Source organism: Hippopotamus amphibius, chromosome 6, assembly GCF_030028045.1.
Source record: "Hippopotamus amphibius kiboko isolate mHipAmp2 chromosome 6, mHipAmp2.hap2, whole genome shotgun sequence".
NCBI classification, from domain to species: Eukaryota; Metazoa; Chordata; class Mammalia; order Artiodactyla; family Hippopotamidae; genus Hippopotamus; species Hippopotamus amphibius.
This window is the reverse complement of record NC_080191.1, coordinates 60482175-60495190: the sequence shown is the minus strand read 5'-3', so window position 1 is coordinate 60495190 and position 13016 is coordinate 60482175. Positions and strand designations below refer to the sequence as shown.

The 13016-nt window shown below is 52.5% G+C and overlaps 1 protein-coding gene across 4 annotated transcripts in view; it reads right to left on the bottom strand.

Annotated features, from left to right (window-relative positions):
* The window catches only part of SYNJ2 (synaptojanin 2), a 94283-nt gene that overhangs the window by 65659 nt on the left and 15608 nt on the right, over positions 1 to 13016 (bottom strand). For all 4 annotated transcript variants that reach the window (XR_009054287.1, XM_057738661.1, XM_057738662.1 and 1 more), the window contains exon 2: positions 2725 to 2811. Coding sequence is in view for 3 of the 4 variants with exons in the window: in XM_057738661.1 (XP_057594644.1) it covers positions 2725 to 2811 (87 nt within the window). In the remaining variant the exon portion in view is untranslated. The remainder of the gene's footprint in view (positions 1 to 2724; positions 2812 to 13016) is intronic.

Genomic DNA, 13016 nt, shown 5'->3' with positions numbered 1-13016 from the left:
AGAAAAGGGAGTTAAATCCTTATAATCATTGGGATAAATTCTTTTTATAACTATACTCTCACTTTCTAAGCTTTGTATGATGTAGGTGTCAGGAAGCCCAACTCCAAGGCTTACTGCTGGCATTTCAGAGAGGAAGGAGGGACTTTGGGCTCTCCATGAAAATCTACAAATTTGTGTGTTTCTTAATTTCTAACATAAAAGGCTATTTTCACTGAGGTAGGCTGAAATTGAACAACTGCCCCAAGTTAAGAGCCTGAGGGGAAGTCTCTCTCTCTGTACAGGGACTTTCAGCCTACAAAAGTCGAAAGGGAGGCCCACCTCCAACTCGGGCTGGTTGTCTTGGTGGCAAATGGAAGCTGGAATTCCACCCTGTGCTGTCAACACCCTCAACAGGGGGGAGAAGAACAAAACAGATCATAGTCCTGGGGTGGGGACTTGCAGTGGGAAAAGAAAATCAAGTTAAAGCCAAACTCTCCTCAGTGTAACCAAAGGGAGTTTGAAAAACTCAATGGCAAGGCCCAATCCTTCCATCCTTCAGATACCCTGGGCACTTGAAGATATGTGTTGAGAAAGACCAGGTAATCCTGACATTCCGAAAGTCAGACGCACTCTCACCACCCTCCTGTAGCCTTCACTGCCCGCCCTGGAGGGCAACCCTGGAGGGCGGGGCTGGGGTTGTTCAGAGACCCCTGAAACGGGGGCCGGGGACCAGAGGCTGTGCTCACTCATCCCTCAGGGGAGGGGTCAGGGGGGTGGAGGGCTGCAGGCGGGGAGGAGGGCTTGTCCAGGGCAGCTCTAGGAGTTGGTCACTTCTCTCCACGCCCTGCCCTGGGATGAGCCCACGGAAGCCGGGCATCCGCAGACACCCTGGCTCACTCTGACAAAGTCTCTGGGGGCTGCCACCCTTCCCAATGAGCACCAGTTCCCTGGAGCTGATCTCAAATCATAGCCCAGGGAGAAAAGCTCTCCCCTGGGATGTGGGGAAGGTACTGCTTTCCTGGCCTTGAAATCTCAGCCTCTCTGCCCCTCTCAGGACAGAACAGCCTAGTGGCTGAAGGCAGCCCCTGCTACCAGAAAGCAGGAGTTTAAAACCCAGCCACCACTTGAGGACCACCCGACTCTGCGCAAGTTACGGATGCGAAATGGACCATTCATTTATGTACAAGAAGAATGTTGCCAATTATAACTGTAAGATGCCAACTACTGTAACGTATCTTAAATGCCCACATTTATAATGTAAAAAATGTGTCACAGAATAGATGAAATACCACTCTTAAGCTCTCTGACAGTAACAACCCCTACCTCACAGGGAGAGCTGAGTTAATAAATTCAAACACTTAAAACAGTGCCTAGTGCAGAGTAAGCACCACGTAAAGTTGTCTGTCATCCTCACATCCTCATGATTGAGGAAAGGCCACAGGGATTTTTCATAACCTCAGAAAAAAATCACTGTAGGGTAAAAAAAACCTATAGAAACCCTTGGCAGGCGGCACATCTTCATGAAAAAAGCAAGCTAGATCCAGGGTTGAATCCTAATTCAGCTTCTCAGGCAAGTTACTTTTACCCTCTGAGCCTGTTTCCTTTACTGAAAATGAAGATAAAGATACAGTCTCACATTGGCTTGTTTTTAGGATTAAAGAAGCTAACGTATACTTAGCCACTGGCACAAAATAGACATTTAATAAATGCATCTTGTCATGTGGGTACTGAATGTTTTTCCTCAACACTGTCTGGAGATGATCAATGTCATCATCATCGTTCAGAAAAAGTCATCCCACTAAATAAAAGACCAGAAAAGTGACGGCAAACAACAGTGCTATTCTGTTGGCTTTAAAAATCCTTAGTCCAGGAAGACCGCTGCTGCAGTGATGTGGAGATGCACACGCCCGGCTCGGGAAGAGCCCGCACTGGTCAGCTCACAGCCTGCGCTGCTCCTGGCCCCGTAAGTCACCAGAGACACCGGGCGGGGACAATGTAAATTAGGCAGCTAAGAGGGGAGGGAGGAAACAGGGGCTGCAGCCCCAGAAGTGCACCAGGGCCCCCATGAGGTCCAGGAGCACACAAGTGACCCAATGGCCCCACGGGGAAGCTGTCACACCCCCCCCACCTCCGGCCTACGGCTCAGCCCCTTGAGTCTCACACTGAGCAGGGATGCCCGCTTGTCCCTGTAAGTTCTCTGCCCCTTCCAGTCAGACTACGCAGCCGGGTCTGAAGCTCTTCCCCCTGCTCTCACTCACACTCACCCTCGGTGCCCGATGGTCAGGTGTGGGTGGCTTTTCTCTCCTTGCCGACATCACCCCATCCCAGCTCTTCTCCCTCAAGACGCATCTAGCAAGCCCAAGGGCTTCGGGCCTCTGACCTCCACCCCTTCTAGAATACAGATCTCCTGTAAACAACAACAAGCCCCTGGGGAGACCCCCACCCCCAGGCCAGGCCAGGCTGGAAAACCGCAGATCCTGGTGGGTAGACAGCGAAGGTGAGCTCCCTCTGCCCCCAGAGAAGCAGCACTGGCAGGTGAGGACCAGGCTGCACTCACCTTGACCTCCTCCCCAGCCCAGAGGAGCCAGCTCAGGGAAAAAAACATTTTAAAAGATGGTGACAGTCAAAATAAAATGCCTAAATCCCACAGTCTTTCCACACTAACATAAAAGAGGCTCTGCCCGGCCAGACTAAAGTCTAGCCATGGGCGCCGGACAGCCGCTGCCCCTCGGAGTACGTACTCACCAGACTTCAACCTGAGCTCCCCCAGGCAGCCGTAAGCATCGGTGAGCTTTCCATACTGGCCTTTAATGACCTCCTTTTCTTCCGGAGCTGGGGGAGAAACACAGCACAGACAGCATCAGCGGAGCCTCCTTCTGGAGTTCATTCACTGCAGCTTCCAATGCGGCTCCCACCCACTTGGAAAAGAAAACGCAGAGACAATAGCTTGGCCCCAAGTAATATGCGTGGAGGTTTGAGGATCAGCGAATCACCAAGCTGCAGTGACTTAGATCTTCCCACCGAAAGCTTGCTCTCTGGAAGCTCCGACAGCTTCTGGGGGGCTGGAGAGGCGGAGGGGAGCCCCCGGCTGGCAGAGGTGCTGGCGTTCGAGCCTGGGGCAGGTGCCTCAGGCCGGCCCTGTCCCTCTGCGCCGCAGTCCACGTGCTCAGAAACAGCAGTGAGTCATGGATCCCCGACAGGGAGGACCTGCTGTCCTAAGTATCGTCCACTGGGGGCTGCATCGCACGAGTGCCCACCTGCCCCCAGGGACTTGCTAACACACGGGGGCTGAGCAGGAGGTCTGGGTGCCCCAGGTGCCCCAGGCCTGGGTCCAGTGAATCCCAAGGAAGGCTGATGAGCTGGGGCCCCGGGTCTTCAGCAGTTACGGGAAACGCCCAGGGCAAGATGCAGCCTGGTACACACGCAAAAGAAGAAAAACTGACAGAGGGAAGGACCATTAGAAGCAGGGCGCCCTTAACCTTGACAATGATGCCACAGACGCCACTGCAGGTGCCATTAACTGTTATAGGGGCCAGGCCTTTGTACCCCTTCTCAGAAGAATGTTTCTAAACGCACAGAACGAAACACAAACATGGATGAATCCTCAAATAAGGACCTGCCAAATACCATTAGGGACACTCACTAGGGAAGCAATAACTCAGTCTCAACTGAATTTATCCCATTTATCCTCAACTGAATTTATCCCGGGAGACAGAGGAAGGCCTGGGCAGACACAGGAGCTTCACAAATAGCTTTTGGGTGAATCTGTATAGTCTCTAAAATTGTATGCAAATTTTTGATGTATATTTTTATAAGGCTAGGAGCTATAATTTTCATCAGAGTCTCAAAGGAGTTAGTGACACCAGAAAGGTTAAGAACCAGTTTAATAAATGACATTTCCCTCCAATATTAATGTGAATTTTTCTAATTGATTAGGTTTTTTTTTTAGTGGTGGAGAGGAGGGAGCAGAGTAACCTAAAGGTAATTATCACAGCCCTGCCGACTCCATCCTCCTGCCTCAGAGGATGCGGGGCAGCTGGGAGGTGGTGGGATGATGCATTAGTCTCCACCGCTATGGCAACAAACGACCACACACTCAGCGGCCCAAAACAAGACAAGTCTGTGATCTTATAATTCTGCCGGTCCAAAGTCTCTGAAGTGGGTTTCACTGGGTTAAAATCAAGGTGTCAAAAGGATGGTGTTCCTTCTGGAGGCTCTAGAAAAGATGCCATTTCCCTGCCTTTTCCAGCTTCTAGAGGCGCCTGCATTCCTCGGCTCCTGGCTGCGTCCTCCCTCTTCAAAGCCAGCAATCGCATCACTCCGACCTCTGCTTCCATCATCACATCTCGTTCCCTCTCCCTCCCCTGCCTTCCTCTTTCATCTGTTAAGGACCGCTGTGAGAACACTGGGCCCCCAGATTACCCCGATCAGCCGCCTGTCTCAAGGCCCTTAATCACATCTGCAAAGTCCCTTCTGCCACGTGCGGTGACATCCCCAGGAACTTGGGATCAGGACGTGGACATCCGAGAGGTCCACAGATGGATACAACCCACTTCCTGGAGCCCACGGGTCTTTTGCTCCACGCTGATGATAATGGGGACAAGGCATCCTCTCCATCCCTGAGTCTGCTCCCCACCAAGAGGAAGGGCATCTTCTGCCCCGGGTGGTGACACGCCTGCTGTTAAGGGACAGGCCTTGCACCACGTGCCATGGAGCCCTCCTAGAAACAGCCCGCTCCCTGCTCCAGGACAGGTAAAGCCTGTGAAATCTCAACCCCGCAGGTGGAAGCGAACTGCCCCCTGCAGGCCTTGTATCTTCTGGTCTAACCAGGGAGAGGTAAACCAGCAGCTTCTGGTCCTCACCTGGGTGGACAAAGTGATCAATGCAAGAGAATGATTCTGACACAAAAAAATATATTTCGACCCTCAGAACTTTACAAAGCCTTCAAACAGAACCCTGAAGCCAGGGTATCATCTGGGTCTCACTTTGTTGACCCGAACACAAGGCAGTCTCTGTGCATTTATGTCCCTCTGCAAACAGTCCGGACCAAATACACAAAACCCTGGGAGACTGCCAGCCACAGCAACATGGGCAAATCTGCACTTCAGAGGTGGGAACGGGACAGCAGGAGAAGCTGTGGAAACTGCCCCCCTGCTCTGCTGGATTACAGAGGAGAAGCACACACACATCCCCCTGCACCGGGACAATTAAGCAGACACAAACAAAAAAGGCTTTTCATCCTATTTAAAAAACAAACAAGCGCGACGCCACCCGGCCACCTTGTCCCATTCGATTCGTGTCAATGATTGACTCCCGAATATATAATCAACACCAGTATCCGCGATTTTCACACATGGTAACTCACAGCAGGTCACGACCTTGGTACACGTGACAGTCCTGGGAGAAGATGCTTTTTCTCCACCGCAAACAGATTAACTAGAAACAAACCAAGTGGCTTAAAACAAGGAAATTTATCAGCTCTCGGTCCTGGAGTCCTGGAGGCTGGAAGTCTGGAAGCAAGGTGCCAGCAGGCCACATTTCCGCTGAAGGCACCCGGGGAGGGTCCTCCCCGCCTCATTTTGGCTTGTGGCTGTCAATCTTGACCTTCCTCGGCTCAAAGCTGCGTCACCCCAACCCCTGCCTCCACCGTCACGTGGCCATCTTCTCCCTATGTGCTGTGTCTCTCTCCTCTTATAAGGACACCCATCAGGTCGGATTTGGAACCCACCCTACTCCCGTATGACCTCAATTCAACCTAACTAATTACGCCTGCAATGACCCTATTTCCAAATAAGGTCACACTCCGAGGTACTGGAAGTTAGGACTGCCACATATCTTTTTTGGGGACACAGCTGAACCCATAAGACTTGGCACCCTTCTCCTTTGCTGAGCCAGCCCTTTTAAAGCCCAGACTCCCTGCAAACCACCTCTCCTTTTCTCCACGCCTTCCTCTCCAAGGCCCCTTCTGGCCTCTGCCATGTGTAAGCAGGGTGCGGCCCACCCCTGAGACGCACGGCCCCCTTGCTGCCCTCACGGCCCCACCTCCAGCACTCCCAGAGGCCTGGCCTCCCAGGCATCCTGTTCCAAAACTGCCCGACAGTGCCGCCTGCCCCAAATAACTGTATTTCCTCACTTAGTGTCAAAGGAAGAAGAAATCCATTTTGCCCCTCTAAAGGGAGCTCGCAGATCAAATACGTACAAGCCCCAGGCAGGTAACGCACGAGTGAAGCTGCTGGAGGGGCCACAGGCGACCAGAGGACACACACCCCTTCTCGTGGGGGCACGCAGTCTGTTCCTGCCTGTTGCCCCCAGGAGGATAGGCCAGCCCAGTGCCAGCAAGTCTCCAGTTTTTCAAGAGAAATAGGACACTTCTGATTTTTCAGTGCTGGCAACCAATCCAGATTTATTTTAAGCATTGTGTGGGCTGCACACACCTCTGCAGGCTGTATCTGGTCTGCCCCATGGCAAATTCTGTCCTTCCTTACTTAATGTCTCAAAAATAGAATATGCCTGTCTTCCACACTTTTGTTGCATTTCCGGTAGGTGCTTCCACGTGAGAATGTTTTTGCTCCCCGCCCCCCCACTGCCATTGGCCATGACTTTCCAGAAAGTCCTCTCATTTACGTTCCCACCCTCATCCTCGTCCACCTCTTGCCCCGGGATTCAGCCATTTATTCAGTGCGCGTGTATGTGAGAGCCAATGGGGCCAGCACAGTCCCAGCACAGGGACCCGGCAGGGATCCAAACAGACCCAGACCCACCCACAGCCGAGGCAGACACTGGGCAGCGGCAGAGAAGGGGCGTGTGTCATGAATGGATGAGTGATGACAGTGCAGGCCTGGCCGGCGGGGGTGGGAGCCGGGAGCCGTGGCTCCGACGAGGCCACACAAAGGTGGTGGAGCGGCAGCGCTTGCTCGGTGCCACGAACCACGCAAGCTTCCTGCCAAAGGGGACAGACCAGATCAACAGCACAGTACAGACGGTGATGTGAGCTAAGGAGAAAAAGCGAGCAGGGAAGAGGGGTAGGAAGTGGGGGAGTGTGAACTTTTACACAGTGGGGTCTGACAAGGCCTCACTGCAGGGGCAACCTTTGAGAGTAGATGAAGGAAAAGGGAGACATGGCTGAGTGGGGACAGGGGTGGGGGGGGTTGGGGAGCACTGTGGGCCCAGAAGAGCACATGCAAAGGTCCTGAGGCAGAAGCATTCCTGGCATATCCAAGGACCAGCGAGCTCAGCATGTCTGATAGAGGAAACAGAGTCAGGGACACATTGCAAAGTGCTTTCTAGGTCATAAAAAGACTTGGGATTTCACTGTGAATGACAGGGAGGCATTGCAGGGTTCTGAGGATCGCCCTGGCTGCTCTGTTGAAAACAGATCCTAGCAGGGCAAGGGAAAGGCAAGGAGGTCAGTTAGGAGGCCCTACAATGATCCAGGCAAGAGAAGATGCTTGGGGACTTCCCTGGTGGTCCCGTGCTAAAGAATCCGCCTTCCAATGCAGGGGATGCAGGTTCAATCCCTGGTCGGGGAACTAAGATCCCACATGCCATGGGGCAACTAAGCCACAACTACTGAGCTCGCGCATCTCAACTAGAGAGCCCGTGTGCTGCAAATTACAGAGCCCACGCAGTTTGGAACCCGTGTGCCACAACTACAGAGCCCATGCACCACAACTAGAGAGACAAAATGAGCACGCCACAACTAGAGAAACCCTGCACGCTGCAACAAAGAGCCCACCCACACGCCACAACTAAGACTCGACACAGCCAAAAAAAAAGAAAAGGATGCTTGGACCAGAGTGGTGGGACTGGAGTTGCTGGGAAACAGTCCAATTCTGGAAATGCACACATGCGTACATACATGCACGTGCACACACACACTTTTTACTACTGAAACTTCCAAAGAAAGGCAAAGCAGTGTAGTAAACCCTATGTATCCACTGCTCCGACGGCCATCAATTCACGCCCCACCTTACTTCATTCATACCACTCTCCTGCACCTCAGATCAGATCCGTCTCATAACGTGGGCCTCAGACAGGAAGCATCAGCCAGCGTCAGGAATAAAAACCATGGGGCCCCACCCCAGCCCCAACGAATCAGAAACTCTGGCCTTGAGACCCAGAAATCTGTGTTTTCATGAGTCCTCTATGTAAGAACCCCTGCCTGAGATGATTCCAAGGAAATCCCAGACTTCACATCATTTTATCTATAAATATTTCTGTAAGAATTTGTAAAAGGGTTCTTTTTAAAAATGTACCACAATACCATGATCATATCTAGAAAGACATGTAACCATAATTCCTTTACATCAAATATCTGCATATATTTTGAAGGCAGAACCAAAAGCATGTGTGGACTGGACGTGGGACACAAGAGACAGGGTTCGTGGATGACGCCAAGCCTCGCTCCTCAACAACGGACAGGACGGCGTGGCCACGACCCCCAGTGCCCATGAAGACCGACGGGCCAGGTCTGGGCGGGGCCCTGGGAGTCCGGCTCAGACAGGCCCCCATGGAGATCTCGAGGGTGGAGCTGTGCTGTCTGGAGCCACCCAAAGACGTCGGCTGAAGATACAAACAAGGCGTCCCCAGCAAACAGAAGGGACTTAAAACCTTGAGACTGGGGGAGATCGCCTGGGGAGTGTGTGGAGGAGATGGTGTATTTAAAGGTCAGGGAGACAGAGGAGAAGTGGCCAAAAAGATACAAGGAAAGCCAGCAGCGCGAGGTGTCCGGAGCGCAGAGGAGAGTGTATCAAGGAGGCAAGAGGGGTCAGTGAAGCCGGGTGTGCTCTGAGTCCCATCCCAGCAGGACGGAGCGTTCACCACCCTAGGTACACACAGGTGAGCCAGGGACGGGCCGTTTCCGGAAAGCTGAGGGACAGAAACCGGAATGGAAGGGAAGAGAAAAAACAGAGACTGTGAGTACAGACAATTCCTTGAGGAACTCGTGTGTGTGTGTGTGTGTGTGTGTGTGTGTGTGTGTGTGTAGAAATGGGAGGCTATAGAGCGAGAAGTGGGGTCTCAAGACTTCCCTAAGGTGAGGAGTTAATACCAGTTTGCATGCTGGTAGAACTGACCCAGGGGAAGTAAAAGCTGCTGGAGGAGGAGAGACAGGGGCCCTGCAGGCAACGCCCCGGACTGAGTCATGGACCCGACGTGTGAGTGAGGCTGCCTTAACAAACAGTCCATCCATGGTGACAGGAGAGGAGGAGGACACAGGGACAGATGTGGAGGGTGGGTGGCCGTGGCGCAGGCAGCGGGTGCAAACTCTCTCCTTGTCGCTGCAGTTTTCTCAGTGAAATGAGAAGCTGAGAGTGAGGAGGCGGAGGTGCGGCAGAGCTGCGGGCGGAGGTGTGGAAGAGCTGTCTGGGGAGGCGGGAGGCTGAACGGGACACAGGAGCATAACTGAAGGGCCCACCTGGACCCGGGGACCCGGAAGGGGCAATAAGACCCGTCGGTGTGGTGGTGGGTCATCTCCAGAAACTTCCAGCCACACAGAGGCAGGTACAGGCGAGAAGAGGAGGATCTACCCAGTGGTTTACCAGCTGAGTAGGAGTGAGTAAGGGAGGGGCAGGGGTGGTGAGTGAGGGGGTGCAGAGGGAGGAGAGGCGTGGGGGTTGGGGAGGGTGGCAGGTTCACCTCCTACACTGTTGGTGGGAATGTAAATTGGTGCAGCCACTATGGAAAACAGTATGGAGGTTCCTCAGAAAGCTAAAAATAGAGTTGCCATATGATCCAGCAATCCCAGTCCTGGGGATATATACGGACAAAACTCTAATTCGAAAAGATACATGCACCCCAGTGTTCATTACAGCACTATTCACAGTAGCCAAGACATGGAAACAACCTAAATGTCCATCAACGGATGGATAAAAAAGATGTGCTATGTACACACACACACACACAAACGGAGTACTACTCAGCCATAAAAAAAGAATGAAATCATGCCACTTTCAGCAACATGGATAGACCTAGAGATTATCACACTAAGTACAGTGAGTCAGAAAGAGAAAGACAAATATCATACGATATCACTTACACAGAGAATCTAAAATACGACACAAATGAAGTAATCTATGAAACAGAATCAGACTCACAGACATAGAGAACAGACTTGTGGCTGCCAAGGGGGAGGTGGGGTTGGGGAGGGATGGACTGGGAGTTTGGGGTTAGCAGATGCAAACTACTACACAGAGAATGGATAAACAACAAGGTCCTACTGTACAGCACAGGGAACTATATTCAATATCCTATGATAAACCATAATGGAAAACAATATGAAAAAGAATGTATATACATATGTAAAAAAGAAAATGTGAAAAGAGGTGGCAGATTCACGGGATTGCAGTCCCAGTGGGGTCAAGGTGGTTGGAATTGGGGAACTGAGGGACGAGCTGGAAAGACGGAGGTGGAAGATGAAAAGTGGGATGCCTGACACTGAGGGTGGATGGAGTGGCTGGGCCAACAGAGAAGAAGGTAAAATCATCAAGGAACCAGGCGATTTCAAGGAGAGGCAGCGGGCGACATGGTTCCTTGGTGACAAAGAGTCAACAAAGCCTGCAAGAGAATCTCACCCCAGATTAACCTCCAAGTCCTGTTTCCCTGGAAACCTGATAAACCTTGTCTACGACACTAGACAAGATGGCTTTTGATAAAAACAGACCCGTCTGGGAGCAGGCATTGGACCAGGAGCAATCACAGGTGGCCAGAACGACGATGAGGCCACAGGAGACTCTTGGATGGAGCTGTCCTTTGAGGGAACCTGGAAGCTCAGCCACCGACATTGGATCCTGCGGAGGGTGAGGCTTCTCAGCAAGACGACCCGGCATCCCCACTGCCCTGGCATCTACACCTCCCTGGCATGAGCACCAGGTGATAGGGCTGCTGTGACCTTACAGGGCTGCTGTGAGAAGAGAGAAGAACTCCATGCAGCCTCACCAGCGAGCTCTGGTTCCTGTCCTGGATGCCAAGTGGGGTGCTGACAGTCTGGATGTTTAGATGAACCAGGAAGACCTCCTGGTGGGCGCTGGACATGACATTCCTAGTTGACTGCTTTTATGGTGGAGGGAAGGAGGATGGCCTGGAGGTGGCAAAGAGGAGCCTGGGAGACACACAACCCACCCCCGGTCCAGTGGGCCAAGGGGAGTGGAAGAGGAAGGGCTCCGCTGCAGAGGGAATGGTGCTTGCCCCAAAGCAGAGCAACCCTGGCCCAGGATTCTGGTTCCCAGGACAGAGCTCAGTCAGCAGACGTCCTGGGGCCAGGGCAGGTCTCGTGGGAGCCCCAGGCTGTAGCCAAAGTCTGCTCTACTCCAGGCCAAGCAGGCCATGTTCCTGGTCAGCAGGCGAGCAGTCTGGATCAATAATCAAACCAACCACATGTGCTTCTTTCTTTCATAATATTTTCCACAATAATACGCCTTAAGGAAATTCCAGCAAAGCCCAGCCCACAGGTCAGAAAAATAAGTAGCTCAATTTAAGAACACAGACGGCCCAAGACTGAGGTACCATTTGCAGCTGTGTTCTTGTGCCTGATATTACACCAGCTTCTTCTATTTCATGGTCTCAAGAGGACAGAATCATTGAGATCAAGGTCAACATCTTCTTCATGTGCTAATTCTGAGCTCAGCTCAGACCGGCTTGTGGCTGTTCCTTCCAGAGTTATCAGTTGGGAGCTAAAGCAGCTCTCCAGAAAGACAATGGCTTTCCTCGGGTCGGGAGGGAGGCTGCTGGAGGGTTGCTAAGCAAAGTGGAAATCAAAACATCAGCCTGAAACAGAAGCTTGAGAGCCAAGACAAAAGCCAACGGGGCAGACACGTCAGCCCTGTTAAGAAACTTTCCTGCGCTCCCCACCACTTCCCTCTCTCCAAAAAGTCCAAGCCACATGAAAGGGCCAGTGGCGGGCAGGGGAGGGCACTCAGAAAAACACTACCTAAGCAGAAGCACTGCCTCCCAGCAAGGCTCTGCTCACATGCACCACCCAGCCAGAGAAAACAAGAGGACAGTGTACGGTCTCCTGCAGCCACAGCTGGAGAAGCAGCTGGATAAACTCCCCTCCCTGCACGGAGGTCAGCGGTGGCCGAGGTGACCAGGCTGGAGGAGGAGGCGGGCTCCTTGGACAAGAGGGCTCGAGCACTGGGCTGGACACGGAGCCTTTAGAGTTGTCTTTTTTTCCCTAGAAGGAAGGAATCCAGGCCTTTAAAAAAATACTGACACAGTGCTGACTATGCTTCTGACAGAGCCAGGCGACAGGGGCTGAAGTCCTGGTCAGCAGTTCTCACACCTCAGGACGGTGCAGCGTGGGCTGGGCCAGGACGGCTGCAGGGCTTCCCACCCAACAGAGAACAAGAATGGGCATAAAACACCCCCTTTTCCACAAATGAGTGCATGTTCTCTTTAGACATGGGGGAGAGGTAGATCGTATTCAGGGCAATGTTCATGTCCTGACCACAGATCTCACTCCGGAGCCTTCAGTCTCCTCCCCTCCCCCTCCCCCCAGGTGATTCCTCCCAGAGCAGGTCCTGATGTGTCACTTCCTCCTACAACAAACCCTTCAGTTTGCTTCCTGTGACTAACAAATTAGGTCCACGGCCTGGGCCTGGTGCTAGAGGTGCCACTCCCAGCTACTCTTCCACTTTCCTCTCTAACTGACCAGCCAAGCAAGTTCCTGAGTACTTTCCCCTCTCTCCTACCTTACTCAGGAAGAAGTACTTCCTGACTCCACCTGAACGGCCCTCCCAGCCCTGCTACAACCCCCCCGGAATGCCTCCTCCCTCACAGAGAAGCCCTGTTTCCATGCATGTACACACACCCACCCCCCACCTTTAGAAACCATGTAGTGTGGCCCATATACATCTTCTAATGTTACACAAGGTGCAGGGAGGGAGCCAGAGAGAAGGGGAAAGTCACACCCTTTCACACTTCGATCCCATCACTCAACAAGGATGCTAGATGCCTACTGTTGCCAGGCATCTAGATGCCTGGTGCTGCTCAAGGCACTGTGGGAAGCAGCAGTGAGGCAGGAAGATGACCAGGAGGCAAAG